The 27,044-nt window shown below is 42.7% G+C and overlaps 1 protein-coding gene across 1 annotated transcript in view; it reads right to left on the bottom strand.

Annotated features, from left to right (window-relative positions):
- Positions 1 to 27,044, bottom strand: part of LOC143142025 (glypican-6-like) — a 120,311-nt gene that overhangs the window by 59,952 nt on the left and 33,315 nt on the right. Inside the window, exon 3 of the mRNA XM_076302715.1 lies at positions 4,861 to 5,252. Coding sequence (XP_076158830.1) covers positions 4,861 to 5,252 — 392 coding nt within the window. The remainder of the gene's footprint in view (positions 1 to 4,860; positions 5,253 to 27,044) is intronic.

The following is a 27,044-nucleotide window of genomic DNA, read 5'->3' as shown; positions in this document are numbered from 1 at the left end:
TGGAGACTTAATCCCATTTTTGAGGTAATTTCATTTGTTTGTCTTTGATGAATATCTGCCCCCCCCACCCCATTATCTTCAATTACACATTCAGTTACTATACTACTGAGATTCCTTTCAAAAATTTTTTCCAAAATGTATTTGTAACAACAATCCTGTTAGACAAACATGTGCCACCATTGTGAATGTGAAAGCTTTCACCACTCTATGACAATTTCAGCTAAAAAAACATGGCCATAATTGACATCCGTACCATCGCGTTATGAGCCACAGTTGTGTTCCATGTATCCGTGTAGCTGAGGGGTGAAACCATGTTTCCCCAGTTCATTTGGAAAAGCATTGCTTCCCATTAGAGCAAACTACAGTGAGAGCTCATTTCCTGTACAGGGTTTTGCCCAGCATGCACGTGGGCGTGTGTGTGTGTGTGTGTGTGTAAGTAAGCCCATTTCCCACAGGGGACCTTTTCCATGCGCCCTTTTAAACGCTTTGCCATTTTATGTCTCATGTTCGTGACAACCAGTCCAAGTGGAGCACCCACCTGTGCAAATAGCCACGTCTCTATAGAACGGCCGCGCACTGCGCTCAAGCCCCGGACGCTTTTACAGAAAGGTGTGGACTCTCTGTCTAGAGCCCATTAAAGCGCTTTGATAGAATCCAGATTTTGTTCTCTTTGGAACTTGTCACGGTGTTCTAATTGAGTGCATTCCGTTTGTCATACTTGAAATGAAAAAAAGGGTTTTAACTGGGGCCATTTGTATGACGCACATTAGTCTTTCATGACTGCAGTTCTATGCCCAAACATAGCTCCTTTTGAAACAACCTTTCAGATTACACATTTTCAGCACTCCTAATGTCACAAAGGTGACACAACTGTAAACATGAATATAGACTGCAAAGATGAAGCACTTAAAAGAGCACATAAAAAAGCTCTACATTGGAAATGTACTGTAAAGCTTGTCATACTGCAAACACCATGTTGCAAGGAGCTCCGCACTATTTTGCCCAGCATGCACATACTAGCTGGATGGTGCTAAATCTTGCATGTTACTCATGGGTTTTACTTTAGCTGGTGGGGGTGGATTTGAGGGAGAGGAGGATTTGTCCTGTCAAATGAATTCTTCCTGATTCTCGCAGCTCCTAAAGCCCCAACTAGGCTGTATTCCTGACTGACGCCGCTGTATTCAGCCACAGATCTGCTCTGTGTTCATCAGAACAAAACAATTAATCTGGTCAATCTAAAGTGGCATCAAGTAATGATTTTAAATGATGTCAACTATTTAATTGGTTATCATAGTGCTTAGAAACGGCTGCGTTCAGAAACCATTTTCTGTTGCCCATCACCACAGGACACTGAAGAGAGCATAAGTCGATGTTAAAGAGCCAGTTTAAGGCCAAATGCCATAAGAGAGGCCGTAAAACCACCGAGTTTTATGACAGATTGTGCTTCACTGCATGGTCAATTTAGTGAGCTGTCCACCACAAAGGAACCAGGGAATGACCTCAGGCATACCTTGCTTAATTGGAGGGTGACAGCTGCAATATGGACACTTCACAAATGTCTCCTGTGGCCTGTATGTAATTCAGTGGGCATGAAGGGCCACGGTAGACCATGGAAAAAGAGAGTGACTGAGAAAGTTGCACAACACAACACCTACAACATCTGCAAGGTGCACCTGGGATGATAAGTCATTAACATCTTTGAGAGAAACCAGACAGCTGCCAGGTTCACACCTACTTTGACAGCATTTGCTTTGTGATGGCAAGTAGAACTTTCTTTATGTAGGGTGTTGTACTTGTAATTTGACTGCCCATACATGTATAGCTGTGTCTGCTGGCTTAAATGTTACATACAGAATTAATGTTTCATTTTTTCTAATTAATTAATATTACTTCAAAAATGGAGATCTTGGGACACATTTTCAAACACTTCCAACAAGACATGTGTTACGTAACATTTCCAGCTGTGCAAGAGAGAATATTTTAATATGTTCATTTCTCTCTTGTGTTATTGTTTGGATGGCATGTTTATTAGAGGTTGGCGAACCACATAACCTCAAACTCATGAACACATCACATCTACAGCAATGCATAATGAGCAAAGTGCCCATTGTGGTTTACGAGTTTATGAGGGTTTACTCAGAATGGTCATATCATTTCTGTGACAAATATTAAAATGCATTCATTGGTGAAACCTTACAATTGTTTTCCCTTTACCACTGTGTCCTGTCTTACTGTAGCACTCCTAAGCAAAGCAAACAATGCATCAAACTCACCAAAAAGTAAGAACCAGCCCCTTTTGTCTCATCCAAGTCACTTAAGGTCCACATAGTCTATTCAGTTATAAAATATTCCTTTCTATCCTCAGAATGTGGTTCAGTGGTGAGAAAATTTTTTAGTGGATCCGGCCATAAATGTACAGTAGACTATGGCACATTAAAAACTGCATGTGTCAGTATTTACGTCCAGAATGGCATTCTTGCACAATGGAGATGCCTACCAATTGCATTCAAATAATGACGGCAGGGATTTATCTGTCCTGCACACTGCCTAGGCTGTCTCTAATTGGGTTATGACAATACAAAACCTTAAAAAGAAAAGACATTTGTCAAAGCAATGTGTTTTCACACAAAAGCACTCTGAGTGAAATAAAGCATGCACTGTATCTTATCAATGCCACCGAGCATCCAAAAAACTAAAAAGACAAACCGCTCCAGCGTAAAATGAAACATGTAACGAAAAACAACTCTGACTGAATTTATTAGATGCCAGCAGCTTTAACAGATACGCTATCTAGCTAAAGCTAATTAGGTGGTCAGAGGGGAAAAATACACTGCGTAGAGAAGTCTGTAAAGGCCACGGTTGTTTCCTTCTGATGGAGGATAATCCCCACAAATTCTCCATTCTGTGCCCTGTGAGCATCCAGCGAAGCACCAAGACAGAGAGTCCGCAATCTGCTCCATCATTGCCACCTGCCAACGTGCTAATAAACAACAGAGGAAAGGTCAGGCCCTGGCTGGAGGTGTCGGGCTTAAAACACAGGTTTGATTAAAACCCCCCGTGTTCAATCCCAGCCGTGGGCTGCCACAAGCCACACCCTTGGTTTCTCCTCTGCGTGATGGAAAGCATTAAGCCAACAAGGGGCCGTAAAAACACATTCAATCATGGTCACTTTGCGTGGCAATTTCTATCAGGCCTTGCTCTCTCCCACTTATTCTCTCTCACTTTCTCTCTCTCTCTCTCTCTCTCTCTCTCTCTCTCTCTCTCTCTCTCTCTCTCTCTCTCTCTTTCACTCTCTCTCTCAAACGTAAGTGGCATACTGGCTGCCACATAAAAAAGCTAATTTAGAGGTTTTGGTTGAAAGCCATGAAAATATTAAGACCATATTAGCCAAAATCCTAAAAGTGGAGAAGCCAGTGTACACGCGGCCATAAATCAGTGGCACCTGATCATTCCCAATATGCTACACAATGTGCTATTTCACTTTCGTCAATGTGGACGTCTGGTATCTACATTCTTTCAGTGAGGAGGTCTAGCGTATTACTCCACTGTGGCTCAACATAAAATGTACAATAATGCACAAAAGAGTGGATATAAATGGATGATATTGATCCTGGCAGTGGAGCTCCATGTCAATGTCAATAAACATCAAATACTTTTGACGGCTTAATTGTCTGGTTCTCACTCAAAGTCATCGAGTCGTCATGTTTGTTGACTGCTTTCCAAGCACTTAATGATCGGGTGAATTTCGAGCTGTATCTATTGTATCACGCATAGATGAGGTCAGTCTTTCCATTTCAAAAGCCCTCTCTGACCATGAAGCTGATGAAATTGTAGTGTACTGTATATACTGTTTGGAATTGAAACAAACATACTTGTTAGGAGATTAGTCCATCAGTGTCAATAGGACTGTAGAAATATGTCCAGTAGCCTATAGGGAGAGATGGCTCGTAATGAATGGTTTTCAAGACTGAAAAGTGCATGTGCTTATTAGAAGATTATTCCATATGTGATACTGGGACTGTAATGTACAGAAAGGATGTACAGCCAGGAATGGGTCGTATGATTATGGACAGAACTTATACATGGCAGTCTATTCCTATCATTTCTCCCAAAATGTTCTACAATCTGTGGGTATTACTAGTGTTGTTCATTGCAAGGTGCTGACACACTGATCAAAGGGAGCGCTTAGACATGCAGCGAAACTAAAGATCAAATCCCGTGAAATGAAGATACAAACGTTGAGCTCTGTCACCTGAGAGCTGGGGGTAAAACATATTCATAACATAGCATCCACAAGCCATTAGAATATCAAAGCATGCCGAGCACTGTGGTGAAGCCCAAACCATCAGGTGGTCTGGGCCTCAGGCAGATAGGACAGACAAGGCCAGCAAAAAGATAAACGATGTTGACTTGAGTGACTGAGATGTGTTCATTACTAGTACCTTGCAGTTACTTGCTTGAGGTTTTATTTTTTTATGAGTGTTTTCTGTTTGTTTAGATGAAGTGAAAAATCCTAGCTGTGGGTAATTATATAATTCTGGCCAAACACAGACTAATTCATAATTTATGTAATGTCAGTGAAGGTATGCTTTTATCTGCTTTCACTTTTTTATCGCCAAAAGACACCAAATAGCATATTAGCAAACTGTCAACAGTGACAACAGTGTTCTTGGTCTTTACAAGATTTATACGTAGCCTTCCTTTTATTTAGTTAGCTCACAGTTTTATATGAGAATTTGTTACTGTTGCCTTGCTGCTGTCCCCAATGAAACACTAATTGAGTGGGATATGGCCAAAAAATTACACTGTATATGTAATATGAGGATTGGCATCTTCCAAAAACATGTGCATCCAACTCACCTTTGCCACTCTGTTTGCCACCTCTCTGCCAACCATGAGCCCCTGAACAAACGTCCGGGCTGCGATGAAGGCCCTCGTGACCTGGGCCTTCAGCTTGCGGGGCACGTCGCCGAACGGCTTGAGCTGGTCAGTGTACTTGCTGATGCATTCCAGGTAGTCGTCGGTGAAGTGGTACTGCGAGTTGAGCAGCTGGAACATGCGCTCGAGCAGCCGCGACCAGAAGTCGTTGAGCATCTCCTGGAGGTTGACGTTGCCGCCAGTGTAGTAGCGCTTGAGCTCCGTGAACAGCTCCTGAAAGACCTCCGAGTTCTGCATGTACAACTTGCCGTATGTCCGCACGAACATGTCATTCAGCGACCTCTGTGAGTTTTCCAGCAACTCCAAGAAGAATTCTAAAAAGAAAGAAAGAGAGACAAAGAGAGATGTGAGATGGAGGTAAGTGAGAACATGCTGCTTGATGTTGCTGTTGATGTGTGTGTGTGTGTGTGTGTGTGTGTGTGTGTGTGTGTGTGTGTGTGTGTGTGTGTGTGTGTGTGTGTGTGTGTGTGTGTGAATGATGGTGCTCCTAAATATGTGTGAAGTTGTGTCTGTTTTTAGCACCCATTACTGTAATAACACCTTCAACTTCCATTGTGTCTTTTAAACATTTGAAAACCTGAAACATAAAATCCAAGGCCCAGGACCACTATCTGCTATCTGAACTACTAACTGAACGACATTCTGCATTTACTCAAAACTGAAACACACGCCATGATACAATTTCCTTCCTTCACTCCAGCATGGTCCACATATCATATCATGTGTCCGAGTAAGAAGTGCAGAAAGCCTGCCAGCCAACCTGCCATATGGCATTCGAATTAGAGCTCTGCGTCTAAACTTAAATGATGAGAGTAAAGATTTATGTAAGGTCACCGCGGTGACCGTCTGGCCGGGGCAGACACTTGCCGTCTCACTCTTATCCCCTGGATTTCACCGTCCGAGTGTTTATAACCTCGGGGCTTGGTAACTTTACACTGAGTGCCACCGCGACGCACCGTATTTCAAATGAGGCACTCAAGGCAGAAAGACAGTGCGACTTCAACTTGTGCGTGTCCGCGCTTGGGAATGACTTTAGCCCTGGCTGCTCTGTATAAACCTGAGATAACCATTATGTGTGGGATGTCCTTCCAAAGGCCATGAATAATTGAGAATAATCTAAATAATGGTCCACAACCATCATTAAATATTAAAGAAAGGGGTTCTCAGTCCTAGAACAAATAAAACAAGGTTTCGGATTTTGACACCATTAAAATGGCTTCTGTCCCTAGTTGTGTTCCCACCCACTGTCAGTCGAGTAATGGCACTTAAATAACAGCCTGATTAGAAACATAAGGAAATGTGACGACCAATGTCCTAGCCGGAGATATAACACGCAATATATAGTTTGCTCTCAAAATGTTCCTCATTCTCTTTGCACTTCATAACAATGTGACCTGCTGTGGCATAACCAAACACTCACTAACTCACAGACAAACACACACACACACACACACACACACACACACACAGTGCACATCTGACAACTGCAGCATGTCTGGCTGTGATCGCAATGTGTGCTGATGACAGCACTTCACTTTGTTTACACACCTCACAGTAATCAGCCACTGAGTGCCTGGCTGTCTGAGAAGGCCGCAGCATCACCCAACACTTGAACTCAACACAAAAGTGTATTTTTCGCTCCCTCTTTCCTCCCTCTCCCCAAGACAATTTGTTAGTTTTACTCACTGTCGCTCGAGACGCAGAGAGGAGAAAATAGAAAGAAAAACATGACATGAGCTTCATAGAGTAATGACTGCTGGAAGTTATGTTCTTTTTTAAAGAAATAGTTCACCAGACTCAAGACCAACAATTCCGAGTGAAAAACAGAATACTAGGCGAGGTCTCTTCCAAGGGTATGTGCCTGAAGGTGAAACAACAGGTATACCAGCCCTTGACTAGAATGGTTTCATTTCACAATGATGTGATTTTGTGAGATATTATTTTTCCCAGCCATACAAAGTTAATTTGATATTTTCCTATGAAGCAGGCTATTACACAAATGACTGAAATCAAGATTAAGCCAGAGTTTGTCCTTTAATTTCAGAAAGAAACAGACTCCTTCAAGGTGGATCTGATAGTGGAGAGAAAACAAGCCATTTGAGTAATTGCTCTGTGCAGGTTCCTTTTTCCAGCTATCGTTTCACAAGAGTTGCCTCTCAGGCACTTATCATGACAATATCAAATGGGTTGTATTAATCTTCAAATGCCTTTGTAAGTGCTCATTAGTGGAGAGCAATACCTTCGACATTACATTAACACAAGGGGTTACTCCCCCCACACACCTTTTTTCTCTCTCTCTCTCTCTCTCTCTCTCTCTCTCAGAGTGCATCTTGCCCGGTGTCCTTTGTGAAATAGGACCACTCCTCTCTAAAGCTAAGTGAATCTAATCTTCACAGGTATATCAAGGCTCTCATTAAGGACAACCCAATCCCCACTCACTCCATGTTCAAAGCTGCTGACTGACCCGCCATTACTTTCTTGTATTTCCTCAAAGCTCAGACAAGGACAAACTGCAGACAAAGTGCTCGGAGATATTATAACACAGCTGAATAATGAAATAACAATAACTAAGGCTACCTTCATTTCACAATCCACCTTGCTAAAATATTACAATAACAATTGCGTCTCTGTGGACCTTACAAACACATACAGTATTGATTAGTCTGCTAGCCAATTTCATAAAGTCCTCCATTTCATTACCAACTTTGTAGAACTACTTCTAAACTCTTTCTAAAAAGTGAAACTTTTATACAAAGAACAAAGTAGTTAGTTGCTTGGTTGGCATACAAAATACACACGTTTTGTCCAACCTTATTAAACACCTGGGATGTGAACATGTGAATTCAAAACATCTGTTTTGAAGGCATGTTAGGTCACGGGTTATGGGCTACTGATGTACTCTACCCTGCACTCAGAAACGGACTCATGGTTCGCACATACAGCAATGCCTCTTCCAAACGTTTCGCCCATTACCCAGAAAGCACCGAGTGATTCAGTGGAAGCAAGATGAGGAAACATAGCAAATTTGCTCTGAAGCAAAAAACCCCACAAACCCAAGCCAGGCCGAGAATAAGGATCTGGTTATGCGTCGACTCTTCAGCTTCCAAAAGCAACGCAAAAATGGCCCAAAATGAATCAGTTCCAAGCACAGAGGCAAATCCATCATTTACTAAAGTGGTTGTGACTTTTCACCAGCGAACACCATGGGTCAGTGCATGGAAATTACGAAAGACTGAGGGCGTGCTTGACAATGTGGGTTGGGGTGGATATCCTCAGCTGAAGTAATTAATTGAGCTCTGCATAGGCTAATTGAGTGCGGGGAAATAATTTGAAAGGCCATTACCTACATGTCACAAGTAATCAAATCACCCCTTTTTATCTCGCAGGTCTGGTCAAAGTTATAATCAGAGGCTTTTGCGGCTGAGGGGGAATGTGTGTGATGATATTGCAAAGTGAGCATGCCAGCCTATGTAATTGCGAAACATTGTTCCTCTTCACTCATATGCAATGTGAAGCCCCATTAGGTCCAGACGTATCACTGTGGTTGGTGGGAAATATGGCCGTCACTATACTATGCAGCATGCTGCTCGGCAGATAAATGCCCAGCGTTAAAACAATTATCCTTTTTAAATAGCGTCGAGCGAATGGATAATGCGTTTCTTTTGTCCCAGGAACTCTATGTTCGTGTAACTAATGTCTGCTTTTCAAAGTCATATACATATCCGGCAGTGGCAATCGAGCAGACACTTCAGAGGCTCGCATGACTCATTAGTATTAGTCCATCCACCATCCACATCAAACTGAGTGTCAACTGTCAATACGGCGAGCGTAAATCATTATGAGCGAAACCTCAGCCTCGTCCATCATCGCAAACCACAAAGTGTCCCCGTGGCACTGTTCTCCTCCTCCTAACGACTCTATAAACGGCCTGTGGCCGACACCTCCACGGCTGGGGCAGTAAACTTGCGTGGGGGCTGCCGTGAGGTGGGGCCCGATCACCCTCAAGTGTGTGTGTGTGTGGGTGTGGGTGTGTGTGCTAGCGCTGAAGGACAGAGACGCTCATAAAATTGCCTGACTGTGGTTATCGATTAGCCCATCAAACAAAGCCAACCATTATCATGATTGATGGCATCTTCTCCCCATGCTGCTTAAAGGAGATAACCGTTGGGTATGAAGCCAATCCAGTCCACCTGCTTTTGGAATGTCCTGTGTCGAAAAAACTCCTATGAGCCTTGGCACAGCAGACATTCTATTTCATATTTTTCATTTTTTTTTTCTTTTTATGTCTGAACTTCTATACAGACTTGTGTTCTTGTAAGTATGCATTTTTTATCACTATTGATCTCTTGCTTCAATATCTGGCTGCCAGAAAAACTCTGTATTTCATCAACCCCCATCCAACGCCTCTGTTTAAGTGCTTCTGTTGGCTGGCAATCGATGGTGCCTGATTTCAAAAGAGCCCAAGAACATGATGGAGACCTCGCGGTGACAATTCTGCTCAGGCCCTGCGTCACACCAGAGAGACCCCCCTGAAACATGCCACACCAGTCTTGTTTTACATGCGGTTTCTCCACGAAGACACTCTCACACACGCAGGAAAGGGGAAGTGGAAGGAGAGTGGGCATGTTTTTAAGTGAAAATGTCTTGACGGTTAATGCTGAGGTGTCAACCAGAATGGCTCAAATGTCTCACTGCGGAGAAACCTCAAGCCATCAGTAAAACGCCTCCACTCATACCACCCACTGCTCCTATGGATTACTGCTTTCTCCAAAATTTGCATGAACACAATAATGTCTTTGTGATAATGTCTTTGTATATATAGACTATATTTTACAGCACTTACTTATTATCAACAAGGTTGCAGGAAAGGACCTAGATCCCGGGTGTCCCAGACAACAACCCTTCGCCCTGGCTGCAGTGCCTGAGCCAGGCTCATTTGTAAGGTAGTCAAAGCACTTACTCAATACTTTTGTCAGACAAGGTTGCATGTAGATTTCAGTTCATCTTCACTGAATTCTTGACTGGAGACATGGCTACACAGACATGGCATGCACATACGTAGATATACAGCTATACTGAATATCTAGACATTATGGAACAACTGTCGGACGATGCAAACCTCAGACAAAAAGATAGCAAGAGGCAAACCCTTACAACACAAATGCTTACTCGTCCCATTGAATTTTTCTATCAGCATAATTGCCTTTTCTTTTATTCACAATCTATTTGAGACATGCAGGCCATTCTGAATGAAATCAAGCAATTCTTAACAAAGAGAGATATGACCAAATTATGTCACACTTTCATTCAAATGAATAATTGCAAGCCGTTTTTCAAAAAAAGATGACGCCTTTGCTGATAAGCAACGGGTAATTTCTCTGCTACAAGGACTGACTGATCACATGCCAGTTTCTACCTGGTTAACCAAACACTAAAGCTTCATCGCGTTCGAACCTCACTATTCCAAGGATGCAGTACATTCTGGACAACTCTCCCTAGAGAGTCAGGAAGACATCTGACTAACTATACAGCTCTCTGAGAGATAAATGCAAGTCTCACACTCTAAAGTGGCTGTCAGATAGTACAAAGAAGCACCTCAAGTGCACGGGATTCCTTTTCAAGTTTAAAGCAATCTGTGAAATGAGAGAGAGAGAAAGTGAGGGGGAGAGGAGAGCAAACCACTTGCGATAGCCGCACAGCAAGGATGACAAGCCGCTCTTTAGTGCTTTTACCGTTATCAAGAGCCCACTCACACCTAAATCTAATAATCAAACCAATGTCAGCAATGAAAGCTCGCAATGATACAAGGTCCATGTCTGCCTGTGTTGTCTGTCTGTATGAGCCATTGAGAGAGAGAGAGAGAGAGAGAGAGAGAGAGAGAGAGAGAGAGAGATGGTGACAGTTGCCTGTTGTGCTTGGAGGGCAAAGAGTGTGCCACATTATCATAATTAGATTAGTTTGGGGACTGATGAATGCCCCAATACAGAGACCTCTGAACAATGCTTCAAAGGCTGCGGTCGAGACTGCTACAGTGAATCCAGTGTTCTCAGTTGGGATTGCACTCTCTTTTAATGTTTGTTGATGGGACAACACAGCTTTTGTTGGATTCAGAGCTAGCAGGCAACACATTGCACATTGAAGAATTCATCTATACATATAGATAAATTATCCAAAGGATGGGGCATTCCTGTCAAATATGTTCAATTCTAGCTTTCAGACGCTTCACTTGGACTAGTATAAAGATTCATTTTATTCAGGAGAATGCGGCCAAACTCACCCTCTTACAAGTAAATTTCATCGAGCAATACTAAAAGCATTTCTTGAATCTCGTCCACACATTCATTTTAGCAGCAGTTACTTTTTTTCCTCTGAGGTTGTTCAGAGTGGAATTCCAAATGAAGAGTCGCAGGGGTCCGCCATGCCCCCCTTTCTCCTCCTTCTGTTCGTTAATTGCCGGCTCTCACAAAGAAATCCCAACCTGCATTCAGTCTCATTAAACTAACGCAGCCCTGAAGCTGGGACGGCATGCTCGCGCCTGAGCTTTTGTTTCATTTTTCTCTGAGTGTGACTGCAACTGTGTGGGGTTTTTGTGTGTGTGTGTGTGTGTGTGTGTGTGTGTGTGTGTGTGTGTGTGTGTGTGTGTGTGCACGCGCGTGGGCTGTTGGTTTCAGATTTATTACCTGTGAAAAAGATGACGTGTGTGTGTGTTGGTTTGTGTGTGTATGTGTTTGAGAAAGACAGAGTACAACAGCCAATTATGCTAATTTTGTTTGTCTCGTTATGGATGCTAGCTTGTGTGGATTTTAAGGGGAGGTGCATTCGGCCTTGGGAGAGCCACAAAAGCAAAGTATTTGTCGCAGAACACCTTGTTGGAGATGGTTAGCTACATCTGGATGAGTTGACAGTCTGTCTGCTCTTCAGAATGATCCCCTGGTGAGAGACTCACTGTATCAGGGCCAGTGATGCAGATGGTCTAGCAGTAACTGCTCACATTTACCGTGCAATTACACAACTCGCCATTGTTTGACTTTGTAATAACTGAGGGAGTCAAAAAAGTGTGAAAACAACTAAAGAGTTGGTACTAAACCATTGTCAGTTGTTGTTAAAAAAGTCTATGTGCATTCATTAATTCATCCTGTCATACCGTCATTCATTCATCTGAGCATTCACACAGTAATACAGTCAGTTAGTAAGTGAGTCAGTATTTTAACTCCTGTGGCAGTACCGAAGGATAACCATGTCATTCCAATGTGGCAGCTCAGACTCTAAAGTTCAGCGAAGAGGTTATCAATGAAACAAGAGAGCTACTAACACACACACACACACACAAAAAAACGAGCCAAGCTTGGTGAGGTGACAGTGACGTGACAGAGGACTCCAGCCGCATTGTTTGGTCCTCACAAGGTGTCATGAAATGACCGATGACTTCCTGTGTCATAATCAAAGTGTCACCATTTACCCCTCCATTCACTCACAGAGGAGAAAGACACATTTTAACTATATGCAAATGTGACGGGAATCCTTTATTGTTTGATAAGGTCATGCAGTTACCATCATTGACATTTAAGATAATCAGTCCACCTCTGGGGTTACGCATGAAGTCTCGATTCAAAAAATACATCAATAATAAAAGACCTGCATCCATATATATCAAGTTATTTTCTATGGAAGCTCGTTTAGCTCTTGAATATTTATATATACATTTTTTTTAAAATACCAAACCTTGGATTTTGGAAGGCAATGAAAAAGGCAAAGCTAATCTATATTCATTAGCTGGAGTGCTGTGTGAAAGAAGTGAGCTGAATGAATATCTAGGTCTCAAACATGTTGCTCAAGGCTTTGATCCATCTCCAGCACTCTGCAACGATGACACTGCAATTTTCACAACAGATGACACCCCATGAATGCTACCCATCGATCCCCGGCAAAGCACAGCAGCGCCAGTGTCATTTAGAAAATCTCCCTAATACAAAAATGCAGGTAACTGGATTTCAGTTCTAGATGACGGCAACAATATGGGGTCACATAATTAGGGAACTCTATTGTAACACAATAAGGAAAATGCTGGACAATTTTCACACTCCTCATCCATCATTGGCTTGGCACCTCATTCATAACATCTGTAAAATTAAAGGTGGGGCAGCTTCGTCGCGTTTATTGAGACCAATTGTTTTCTGACAGTCTGGTGAATCTCTGCTGGCTTTTATTTTTTTATTCACACACAGCCGATCGCTGTTAACGCAGAGAGGGGGTGACAAACTCAATTAAGTGGGCAGACGGTGCACTCTCTTCCTGTGAGATAACAATGGGGCTCCCCTTGATCACATTTTGTGTCTGGCAGAGGGGTCAAATATTTGTTCAGGGGGATGTATTTCATTGTGCAGTCAGGAGTCAGCAGACCGGGGAGCGTTTGAGGGTTTGAGTGATTCTGTTGGTTTAATTCAAAAAATGGTACAGATTTCAGAGTCCACCATCCCTCCTGAGTATCAAAGGAAACCCATATGTAGAACCCGTTTTTAATCAGTATCATTCCTCATTTTAATAGCATTGAAATAGGAATGAAAATAAAAGTATTACCACACATAGGAGATGCTTCCCTATGCTTGATGGTACAGCAAAACAGAACCCACTGCGGAAAGAAAGCCACAGATGAAGATATTAACCTTCCACGACCCCAGCTATGAATCATTTGACCCTCTGCCAGGCCTGCTGGAATTCCCATGGGGTGGAACCATTGACTCGTCGGTCCAGTCTCCTGGAAACCGAGCAGAGGTCCTGACTTCCTGTGGTCTGTCGCGGCCCCGTTGGCACGCGGCACAAAGAACTGAGGGGGTGTGAGCGTCCATGTCCTGGCCCGGCTCCCACTCTGGCTCTCGGCTCGGGCTGGCCATCTAATCAGTCCCTCGTCGGGCCAATTAAAAGTCGCTCCATAGCAATTGAGGGGAGGCGTGGGCATTCACTTGCAAAACCGCTGCCAAGTTGGTTACAGCTCACCATTACTGGATTAAGCGGCAATGCCCATGCACTAATGATTTTTTTTTTCTTTCTCTCTCGGTTCTAGGGATATCCAAAGCCAAGCTCAGCTGTTTATGCACATCAACATCGACACTACAGGACACAAGTAGCGCTTTCTTTGTATGTCTCAGGGATGATGAGAAACAACTTGATTGCATGAGAACGCTCATTCCTGCCAAAAATTCTGTTATGAATTAGTCTGAATGAAAATGAAAAACCCCAAAAAAAAGGTTACTGCCACAGTATTTCTGACTCAAAAGATGTGTTCAGAATCTCTGAGAAATGTTAATCATTGTACAGAGGGGTAAAACTATGCATTGCACACCGACACCATGCAATCATCTCAATCCTTGAGAGGAGATCAGCGCTGGAATACTGCATTATAATTTGCCCACCCACAGCGAGCACAGTGAACAGTGTTTTCATGTGTTTTCTTCCTTTAGCTCCCTAGTCTGAGCACCCGTAAAACTCTCTTCAAACAACATCACATGACAAGCCGCTGACCGATTCAATTCAATTCAACAGAGCCTTGAACAACATTGAACAAGAGAAATGACATGTAATTAGATGGATATGTGCTAGACATGAACATATATACAGTAACATATAAGGGCTAATTAATTTTCTCTGTTAACACCAATATAACACTTTTGTCTCCTCTTTTTAAAAGAGCTTGCATCTAAAAGCAAATACTGCTTAGTTCATAATGAGCATTGCTTGTTTGATTACAAAGCTCAGTATGCTTTTCCTAAGGCTGAGTGGACACTAGCATTTGCATGAAAACCCCTGCCTGTCACCCCACATGCGAACTGCAAAAAAAAAAAAAAAGGGAACGCAAGTCTTCCCGAGGAAACAGGTCGCAGCTGAGCCGAACGTCCAGACGCCAGAGGGGTTCATTCAGGACGGGGGGGGGGGGGGGGGGTTATTTTCCCCGACCGCCTGCCAGCCCTCCTTAGTCCAAAGACGCTGCTGGGTGTTGGAGGGTGGGGGGTGGCTGGTGGGGTGCCGTGGGCGCCTCCAGCTGTGTGGATCCCATCTGCTCCCCTCTCAGCTATTTTAATTACCTGTGCTTATTTTCCTCGGCACCGGCATTGCCACCGCCACCTCTCGGCGGACCCCCCTCTCCCCTCCCTGTCCTCTGATTATCATAAACAGGTCAGGCAAACTGTTGAAGCCCCTCCGAGCTGACAAAACGCAAAGTAATATTTCACTGTGTTCTAAATGGCCCAGAGTTGTTTAGTCTTTTTTCTTTCTTTCTTTAAACGCACCAAGACAGGAGCAGACACAATCACTCACTGTCACAGGCTCTTAAATTAGTTGGCATGCTGGAGGTATCCCCAGAGAGTGCAATGCCAACCGGTTCAGCTTGGACCACTTCCAGGACTCCGAATGGCACCAATGGGCCTTTAAAATAACTCTCTCTTTTTTTTTTTGAGTCGTTTAACAGGGGCCTCTCTTACAGGAGGTGTTTCAGTCTCTATATAAAAAAAAATGTGTGCTAAAGTGCACGAGGTAGAATTCTTCACCTAATTTGGGAAACACAAATGGTAGAAAACAAGATCCTAGATTTGAATGAGGAAACACTCTATGGCCTCAGAGACAGGGAGATAAAGAAAGAAATATGGAGGAAGAGAGAGAGAGAGACCTCTCATACATCATGGAGACATGATCTTGGCTTTGACATACTTTCTCCTGTGTCTGTCTGCTTGACTAAACATGATCCCCTCGTGTTTTCACAGCATGCCTGAAAGTATTTTTAGTATTTCTCTAAATATTCAACATATATGTAATTTGTTTATAGGCTTCCACTTGGGCCTATGGGTTACTAGGCTTTATACCCCTTTATACCCACTGAGTACATAACATGACCAAGATACAAACTGAGGGCAGACCAGCTAAACAAATGGGATATACACACATAGTATATAATGCATAATATATATGCAATGCAGTCTCACAATGCGAGGCAAACAACTAGTTCAAGTTCAACTAATCTATTTCCATTAGTGTTGCATCTTGCACAAGGGGCTCATTATAATTTTTGACACCCAAAAAAAGTTGACATGAGACACTCAGCGGTTTAAGGTGATAATGAATAAGGAATGTTCATCAACCTAGCGGTGCTTAGAGGCTATAAAAAAAGACATGAATGCATAATTAAATAAAGCGCTGCTCTTGTTTTGCCACATCTATCATAGCTTATATCCTTTCACTCTCACTCATTTTTAGTTTGGGCTCTTATTGCTCCATAGAGTGGTGTGTTCTACATCTCAACACCCCCCTCTGCCTTGTTCTCAAGAGGCAGACTGATTTTTGTGTGTGTGTGTGTGTGTGTGTGTGTGTGTGTGAGTGTGGGTGTGTGAGTGTGAGTGTATGTGTGTGTGTGAGTGTGGGTGTGTGAGTGTGTGCGTGCATGTGTGCGTGCATTTGTGTGTGTGTGTGTGTTTGTGTAGTCTGGCCCCTGTGTTGATTTGATGATGAAGATGAGCAGGCTTGCCAGTGCCTCTTCCTTTTGGCCACTGACCCATCTCCAGTTGGTCCGGTTCTGGGCTCACTCAGGCAGGAAGAGAGCCCAGTCCATCCACTAGCCAAGAGAGGCCCACTGCCAGAACCACGGCTTATCGCCACAGCGCGGTTTGGGGGGGAGAGGAGGGGTGATTGGTAGCTTGGTGTGCATCAGTGGGTCTGCCATCTTTAAATGCCTCTATGGACAAACCCACTAGAAACCCTCAGGGGATGTTAAAACCCAACCCTGTCAATCATGGGGTGCATTATCACCAATGAAGCAGTACCAGCCACTGATAAAGGGGTACAAATGAGCACTGTCTCTTTAAGACCCATCATCAGACAAATGATATGGCTCTGAACATCTGAGCATCGCTGCTATCACACTTAGCCACTGTGCTGAGAGACCCATGCATGCGCTTGAAACAACCTTATAGATGATTATACACATTGGAACAGAAGTTTATGAAGGAGCATTTCATAACTCAGGCTAGAAGTCATTGAGTTGTCTGAAAGGCTGGCAACGAATAGCACATCTAGCACTAAAGCACAGTCTGGAAGTTATTTTCAAGGATGCCACAATCTCTCTAAATATGAAAGTGCTTAGAATCCCACAGCTGAAATAATATGAAAAGTGATTCTGATAACGACCAGTTTGATAATGAAGTATTGATGAAAACACACTAGCTGAAATGCCTGAACTGTCTGGGTCTAGCTTCAAAACCAGTTTGTTTTGACCGTATCTGCTTTTTGTTTTTCAATGTCATTTTATACTGAATGCTGGGGATTTTACATCTGACTACAGAGAGAGCAAGGCCACAGGTTCAAATATAAGGAAAGATGTGCAGGTATGTCTGCCTACTGAATATAAAGATGTCAGTGATATCTGAATATAGTTAGCCTTTCAAATACTATTGCAATCTGTCACTGATCATTTGGATAGCAACTCTTCAAAACTAATGACTAACCAGTGCAAGAGTGTAATAAATCATGACTGTGCATGCATTCCACTGTACAGTACAAAAATCAATAAGGCCTCAAAACTCCAACATGAGATATTGATCACAGTGGTTTGTGTCATTTGAAAAGGCACATTTGGAGCAACAGTGATTCTCATTACGCCCAGAACAGCCTTGTTATCGAGAAAGCCATGTGTGACCAGCACAACATGAGAACTTTCACTGAAAATGGGGTGATGCCCTCTGTTAGCAGACTATGCCAAATAATTTCTAAAGATATAGTGATGTTATATATTATTAACATGAGATATGATGTTTGCAACGACAGACTATGATGCTATGACTGCATAATGATATTTTTAACTGTAAGTTCAACTATTGTTCAGCCCAAAAAAGTTTCACTGGTTACTTGCTTTGTCTTCTGGGACACCTCTCAAACTCACTAGTCACTATTGCAACATTTTGAATTAATTTTAAACTAATATTGCACAACAGCTTTCCCATGAAATTCCTAAGGAAAGCTTTATTTACTCAAACTCAGATGGTTGTCCATGAAACAAACGAGCCCAGTTGCCCCCCCTTTCCAAGTTACTCATGCCAAGAATGTGATGATCAACAGGGCTGGATTTGAAATGGCTTGCTCATCCTGTCCACAGCGAAGATTCTTACAGACCTCCAAAGGGCAATCTTAAGAGATTCCTTTTAAAGGCAACACGTACAGCCTTAATATCCATCAGTAATTTTCCATTTGTAGCAGGAACTGAATATACAGTATGCACGGCGAGTCCCTTTATAATATTTTTTTTTACTAACTTCAGGTGATTGTCCTCATTTTTTAAAAGATGAAAAAATAATTGACCTTGAAAAATTAATTACTCGTGTACTCTCACTGCTTTCCGGGAGGGCTATAGCAGAGCAAATTAAAGGAGAAGACATTTTTCACTCCTTTATCAGCCTTCATTTCCCAGATAAATGTCCTCCTTATGGAGAGCTGGAGAGAAAGAAAGAGAGAGGGGTGGGGGGTGGGGGGCTTTTTAACACGGACAAACAAGGTGTGATGTTTCACTTAAAAACGATTTTCTCCAGGCCTCCGCCTCAAAATGAAATTCCAGTCTGGTAGGCCTATCCCACTGACTTAAAGATCTACTCAGTCAATTACATTGGTTATAGTTGAAATACTTATCCATAATTTAGATCATTATGATCAATTAGGAATGCACAGTAAGGAATTCTATCAGTCATCCTCACAGCTAGAATCATATTTATTTCTCTCATGGTTCTTATGCAAAGCGACACAAGACTGTTTCTACCCACCCTGGTCTTAATTATAGTTTAAATTCATGTTCTAATGATGATCATTATTGTGGTTTTAATTCTTACTGACAAGTGCCTTTTGCTGACTATCCTCCTTAGCCATGTCTAAGCTCTTCAAACAGGCTGTACAGTTAGCGTGGCACTCTAAAGAATCCCATCATGTCAGTCCTGGACAGAATAACATTCACCGCTAAAAGCATTTAATAGCACCTGACATAACGGCGGAACACTGAGCCAGCTGTAAAATACTGCATGACGCAGATACCGCACTGGTGATAACTTAAGCCCTGGTAATGACCGCATTATAGGGCCATTTTCCCGTGATAATTGATTGTTTACCCTCCTTGATGAGACGCTACGGGCAAATGGGAGCTGGCTGTGTCACTCGCAGCTTGAAATTAGTCTGACGTCTCAATGATGGCGCACGCATCACAGACAGACCTTGAGCTGCTCCTGACTGCCCTCACTAACTACCATTTCCATGCTTTCATTTGGAATGAGTTGGGAGTTGTGCTGCAGTGTTAGCATGTTTTAAACATCTACAGCGATGAATAGAAAATAGTCATCACTATTATTATTATTATCCTTTCAGTGCGATAGGAATGCTATTTTGTCGGAGAACAGAGCAGTAAAGAGAGTAGCATTTCAAAGTACAGCATAAAGTGAAAAGATATCAGCACTACTCCCCCACCCACGGCCTCTTAAACTTGCATTAGAGGTTTTAACATCCCCAACCTCAAGAACACATCATCCATTCCCCAGTTTTAAATACTATTTGCTAAACATAAGCAGTCTTGCTTGAGATTTGCTGTTCAATCACAACCAAAATGTGAGTGTGTGTGTATGTGTGTGTGTGTGTGTGTGTGTGTGTGTGTGTGTGTGTGTGAGTGACTGAGAGAGAGAGTATATACTTACACTAACCCTCTGCAAATGGTAAATATCCTCTTATGTCAGCAAACATCTGTTCCTTGCTGAGCATGTTCATGAAACAGGAAAAGCCACACTTCAGCTCTCTGTCTCCCATAATGCTTGCGGTTAGCAGTATGCTACCTCTGATTTACTGTGTAAATGTCAGATATTCGCCATTACAAGGATAAATCACAATGCTTCCATTGTGCCTTTAATCACATTACTTTATTTCACCCCATGTAAGGCCTCAACTTCCACTGACAGATGAATGACAGCTTAATGGTCTCTGAGTGCTCATAGATGCCAGATGACAACATTTAATAAACAAGAGGCATATTTGCATTGGGCAATGATCCCATCAAGGCCTGAATAACATATAAATAAGTTCAGAAACACAGAACACAGGCTCAAAACATTGCACTGCTCTCGTATGTTAAACTTGATGGTGTTTGTCTCGGGCTCTCACTGGAGCAGATGAATATGGTAACCATTAACATAGTTGCTGTTAACCTCAAATTATCTGGCACAGTAGTTTTAAAAGCCAATGAAACGCATGTTGATCCACACACTTACCAATTTGGCTTAAACTTCACTCTGGGTGAAGCAAATGTGCCGAGGGATTGTGATTGTTAAAATGGCAGCTGTTTGGATAATTTAACCTATAGAGCGGTCACATTTTGTTTTCTGGCAGCAATTAAATCACTGTTAGGCTCCTTTTCCCTCCTTCCCACAAAAAGTTATTTCCCTTCCCAAGTCAGACTGCAGGCTGAGCTCGGGTACAAATGCAGCATTTTGTGAAAGTTTGGCTGCAGATGAGAAAAAAGGTCAGATGTATTTAATTAGCTGACCTTTTTTACATCTATTTATACCACAATAAGGTGCTTCAATATTCATCGTTTCTGGTTACATTTCCCATCAGTCATATCAGATATGGTGTACGACTAAAGCAAAAAGGAGAAACATTTTGAGGATAGTGTTTTCCCTTGGCAAGACATGGCAGAATTCACAGTGCTTAATTAACTGTGAAGCAAATGCAAACTTGCCAGATGCTTGGTCAAAATTTGCATTTGTCTGTCAGACCTTCCAGTTTCTTCTGTCTTAAATTAATTTTTTGATCAAGGCCATAGCCATTTTGTGTTTCCGTTCATGGAGATAACTTTATTTAAAACACATATTGAATGTTTTTTTTTTTAAGTGAATGAGCCGCATACTGATATGACTGTGCTATCAGAGTGACATCACTTCCTGGTGCTGTCATTTCAGGCAACAGGCAATATGTAAGAGGAAATTGTGGTCAGGATTAAGCAAGTCCACTGAGGCCAATACAAGGTGATAAAAAGGATGAGTGTGTGTGTGACTGTGTGTGTGTGTGTGTGTGTGTGTGTGTGTGTGTGTGTGTGTGTGTCAGTATGAATGTAATGAAATGAGGGAATCAGGGAGGAGAGAGGTAGAGAGAAAGAGACTGAGAGAGACAGTGTGAGTGAGGGAGTGAGCGAGAGAGAGAAATAGAGAGAGAGAGAAAGAGAGAGAGAGAAAGTCCTCTGAGTTAAAGCTGACAGGCTTTGATGTGTACAGAAGAGGGGAGGCTGGTGAACGCTTTGCACGGGTTTGGAGGAAATCCCATTGATGACTCACGCTGACGTGACGGGTACGCCCACCCGTTTCACGGGGTTACAGCCCCCTACCCCCCCCCACCCCCCCACCCCATCCCACGACGACCCCCCTCCCCTACCCCCTCCTCTCTCCTCCCATACCATCTCACCCCCTCATAGAACACATCCTCTGCACTGCAGCGTTTAGAGTTTAATCACTCCGCCCGCTCCAAAAAAGGGCTGGCTTCCCCTTTGATGCGCGCGTTAGTCATGCTCAGTATTAAACACACATCAGAGAATTTGCATTTTGATGAACACCTTTGAGCGTGCTGCTTGGCTGTGTGTGTGTGTGTGTGTGTGTGTGTGTTGGGGATGCCTAACTAATACAGGAATGCAGATCATGCCTCTTAAAAAACTGAAGTGCTAGAACAATGACAGTACAATTTTCCCACTAGCGCTATAATAAGATGTTGACACCTGGAGTGCCAAAACACATATCCAGTATTATTAAAGAGGCAGAATGTGTTATATTTATGATGCTGTCATAAGAATGTTAGTTTGAATTCTAACTACAGCTATGCTTGTTTTGAGGAGGCTGTGTGCAGTGACTAAGAAAAAAAGATTATTTGAAGATTCTAATATACTGTACTCTTTATATGGGGCGTGCCACGACGAAATGAGTGGAAATCCATTTGGAGATATAGCGATTTGAATGCAGCGAGGGTTGAAAATGACAAAATGATGCTTTTTTTTTTATTTCACCACTAACACATTCCTTTACCTCTTATCTATCACTCATAGACATCTCTTACTGTAACACAAATTATATGAATGCCTCACATGTTTTACCGCCTGAGTAAATGGAGCATTTAGAAGCTGCGCTGTGTATAAACTTTAAAGCTGATTTTCTCAAAACTTGTTTTTTTTTGCTGAGATGAGGATAGCCTTCACATTTTGGCCAATGTCTCTAGGTTGGCTAAACAGAATTGAACAAATGACCCCTTGTTTTAAACCCTAAGGTCTGTGGATTATGATTATCTAATAAACCCATTTTTTTATTGCGTCAAACTAGACTGATTTCGTAGTGGCACGCCCCATATGCGCAATATGTACAATATGCCACACATTCTCCCTCCTGCTAACTCAACATATTACATAACAAGTATTAACATTAAGATACTCTGGGTTAAGGTCATGTCTCCAAAGGCAATGTGACATTCACAAAACTGAATGCAATGCAAGATTTATGTTCAAAAAGGCAACAAGTGGTTATTCATCTCCATTGCAGTTAAAAGAAAGTACTGGAAACAAATCAAGTGGAACTTGCAGATGAGTTACACTGAAATCAAAGCATACTAGACCACAAACCACACTGCAAAAAAGAAGGGTAGGTTTAAAAGGCTGGAAAAAATGACCGTAGCCTCCCTGTGCAAATCGCTGAACAAGCAGCGCCTGAAGAACATCAAAGGCTACACAGAGCGACACCCCTCTAGCCTCTGACTCAGTCTGCGATGATGGGTGACCATCACACTCGTCACATCTGCCTTCATTTCCACCACTTCACCTCCATCGGCAGCACGTCAGCAGACCGGGTAATTATCATGTCTCATCTCACACAAGATCAGTGTGAGTGAGCAGCATAGAGGTGCTATCCCATATGCCACCAGGAGAGCACCCCCCCACACACACACACACACACCACCCTCCACTACCCAGGCTTGCTTTGTCTTATCAATTCAATTTTTCTCAAAAAAAAAAAAAAACCTGGTGTGAATGAAGAAGGCTAAGTATTCAATAAGGTGCAATCCCCATGTGGATGCCTTTCAAGGCTGTTGCAACAGCCATCCTCTTCAAGTGAGTATGATTGGCAGCCCAGCTCATCACAAACTCATTGTCCTATTCTTTCAATCAATTCCTCACTATCCTGTTTTTAAAATCCACTTTGGATCCACTGTATGTGGAAATGAAATGATATGATGCATTCCCTGATATCTATGAATCACAGGGGTAAGTTCTCTGAGAGATACAGTGGGCTCTCTCGCTGATAATAACTATGGCGGAGCGACAGAGAGATACATACAGTATTTGCTTCTCTGCATGCATGCCTCTGTGTGACTTGAATATCAACAGTGTTCTGATTCATCTAGCACTCGGGGGATAAAGATCAGGGTTGATATGGGGGTTGCGAGCAGGTGTTGGATGCACATGTAAGCACACACCAAGGAAGTAACTTCTGGTGACTTGAGCTTCCTCCTGTCTAAAGAAGCGAGAGGATGCGGGGGTATGAGGCATGTGACTCATCCCACACACCCCCACACACCTCCAACCTACACCCACCCACTCTCCCACACACACACGTTTACACTCCACCACCACCACCACCACTCCAGTTGCATCTGAGCCCCGCTGTTCCTTTGCAGGCACAACTCCCAGTGTGCTTTGCATACGGTGGAGTGGCTGTGTGAAGACACGCAGCTCAGGAGTCTGTCGTGCACACAGTTGAGAGGACAGGAGCGAAGGAGGGGAGGAGAGGAGAGGAGAGGAGAGGAGGGGAGAGGAGTGAGGAGATGCTGCAGTGTGAATACAACTCAGCTGGATGACACAGAGGGACAGTGACGCAACCGTTCCCCCCTACCACTCCCACCCCCACCGAGAGACGTCACTGATCCTCATGGCTCTTCTCCATCTGAGGCAGACTCACGCCTCATCTCAGTATCCAAAAACAGAGCAAGGGGAGCACAGGTTGGTAGGACGTGTTGTCACGACACATACAAGCACGTAACAACACTCTGGGAATTGTACTTTCTAGCCTGAAGATACAGCAGCCATGCTATTGCACGTAATGATAAATATACACAATATATTGTATAGTTATAAATTGAACATTTGCTTTATACCTAAACTATAACTGGGGTTAAATGGCATACCACAGTTTAATTACATTGAGAAACCTGAACTTAATGTGAAATTAACACAGGTCTCTTATTATCTCCGAGTCTCCAATAAACAGTGGTAAAGATAAGTAATTAAAGCAAATAAACGCTGGGGTGCTTATTGGAGGCTTTACGGTAAACGTGTAGAATAAAACATGCAATTTTCCTCTAAAGTGAAAACTCTAAATGGGGCATCAATGCTCTGGCAGATTTCCAGCAGTCCTTCTCAGTGTGCATTAATACCTGTCTTATTCACAATGCCCTGATGAATGTTTAAGAGACTCCAACTCCAACTGTGCCCGAGCCCCTCAAGAATCAAAGCCAATTTGGTCTCATTAAAACTTTCACAAATTCATTAGCGCCGAATGTGCTCATTATCGTCCCATAGGAGCGTAACCAAGGGCTGCCTGTTAGGATGATAATTCAAAAACATGGTTTAATTCATCAACAACAGGGCCCAGCTCAAATTAATACAGGCCACTAAACTATTTTACCTTTAAACTCTATTCCTCTCTCTCTAAATTCTTCTCTCTTTCTGCTCTAGAATAAAAGTTTTGGATCATGTCTTACACAAAATCACAATGAGGAGCGTGAGAGCTTCAGAGTAACAGTTTTAGCTGACAATAACACTCTGTGAAACAGAGCGCTTAGTCGAATGCTTAAGCGGACCCAGCTTGAACTATGCCAGCTCTGTCTGGCTGTGCCAAACACTGTAGTGAGCTGTGATCTCAGAGTGGCACTCACTTCCCTCTGTCTCTGGCTGCTGCACTGTATTTATGATATAGGAAGTGTGCAGGAGCATGTGACATGTAATGTTAAAAAGATTAGCACACTCAACATAGGTCATCTTGTTGCTTTGAGTAAGTTATGTGAATGTCTAATGTCACATTTATGTATAATAAATGCACATTAGACTTTGACATTAACTCAAAAGCAGCAAGATGTCTTGACTGGGTTATGCTGATTGTTCCAATCTTGTTTACAGGTACTGATGTTCATTGCAAAACATCTCTGCATCTACAGGTACAGTGAGGACAGAAATGCGATTGAGATGGCTATGGGTCAGATGAGGGAAAAAAACAACTCCACATTGTAATAGAAAGTAAAGTAACTTCACTTTACAAGACCAATCTTGTCGTTTTATTCCTGTCAGCTCTAAGAAGCCTGCCACCCCGCCCCCTCCCATCCCACTCTATCCCCACGCTGCAAATGTCTGGCTGAAACCCTGGTGCCAATAAGGGTGTAAAGTAGACATCACCCAGTCATCTGTTTGACTGACGCTCTTCCTTGTTATGTTTCTGTCAGTGTTCTCACTTCAATTCTGACAGCTAGCTTTTTATATAGAAAAAGCCATCAGACCCAATTAGCCAGCCTCTGTCATTGTTTCCAGGCTCTGCAAATTGATTGCAGTGAAGTCTAAATTATTCTTGCACTGCTATTAAGAAAATGTGCTGCAAGGATGAAAGCTGGGTGGAAAAATAGGTTTCCAAAGTCTTCTTGAAAGTGCTTTTGACACATTGTTATATATGATGCATTTGTCAAAGCTAAGCTGCTGAATTCTACACATTCCTGTTGTTCATTCTGTCAGACATTCAACCTTTTTATCAGCTCTCATTTTTTTCCAACCAATTACAATTTTTTCATGTTCACTTGCTCATTAAAGCCCAAAATGCTACTGAAAAAAAATACTTCAAAACAATTTTTCATATTGTTAATTTTATTCTCCCATAACTAATTTTCACTAAAAATAGCAGCTTTAAAATGAGGCTGTGAGATGTGGAAAACACCCCTAAGGTAAGCCAGTGACCTTATTCATTTTCTGTTGTGATGCTGCCTTGAGCATATGTAAGAATATGAGGCAGATTCAGGAATCAGAGGGAAAGAAATCAGTACACAGCTATTTTTTCTCCCCACCATGAGCCAAAACATATCAAAGACTTACATTTCAACTATCTGGGACTAAGATGATTCACAATTCACTACCAGCAACAAAAAATAAGCAAGCATCAGTTGCACGTATTTAACTGTGTAATCAATACAGTTGCAATTATTTAGTGTGAAAAAAGCTGTTGAATCTTTAATTGGAAGGTAAAGCTGCAACCTCCATTTACTTCTCTGGAGAAAGGTAAACAAAATTGGTGCCGGCAAAAAAACCACCCACCCCTTCTCTTAATCTTGGAAAGCTGCTAGCTAATGAGGTGGAATGGTTGTCTGGAGACAGACCAAGGCCTATCGGGTGACTAGCTTTCAGAGGGGAGCTGTTCAATCACACACATGAGGCAAGGGCAGTGTGTGTGTGTGTGTGTGTGTGTGTGTGTGGGTGTGTGTGAACAGCAGTTCTGCAGAGCGGCATCTTAGCATGCGCTCCACATAAGGCTAAGGGCTCAAGCTTCATGCTGGGAGATGATGTTAGCAATGACAATGAGCACTAAGCTAAGCCTGGGCATGCAAACTGAGAGTGGCCCCCGGAAAAAGAGCCTTGCTATTTATTCGGCTCTGAGTGCTATCTGGCGAGAGCGAAGTCGATACCCAAGAGTGGCTCTGGCCATTTGAATCCACAACACACACTAGCTTACTGTTGACCTGAAAATGGCAGTTACTGGCAGTGTTAAATGTATCCTTCCTGATTACAGCTAAATTCTCACGACTTTCATCCTTAGCCTCCCATGTTTGGCATCAAAGTTAATAATATCTGACCTGCATTTAAACTGAAAGACGCTTCGGGTATTTAGAGCAAACTGAGAGAGGCAGTGTCTACTGGACCTGGTGTGGACACTGGGTACACCATATGACTAAACTACTGACAAAATAAAGTGAATTGAGTTGGACCATGGGCTGGAAATTTACACCTCACTATCTTACCAACTTCAGAACAAAAT

Source organism: Alosa pseudoharengus, unplaced genomic scaffold (assembly GCF_046254945.1).
Source record: "Alosa pseudoharengus isolate Yale_2024_CS ecotype anadromous, Long Island Sound unplaced genomic scaffold, YU_APseudo_1.1 YU_APseudo_1.1_scf_24, whole genome shotgun sequence".
Lineage (NCBI taxonomy): Eukaryota > Metazoa > Chordata > Actinopteri > Clupeiformes > Clupeidae > Alosa > Alosa pseudoharengus.
The sequence above is the reverse complement of the archived record's forward strand: the minus strand, read 5'-3'. Positions and strand labels throughout refer to the sequence as shown.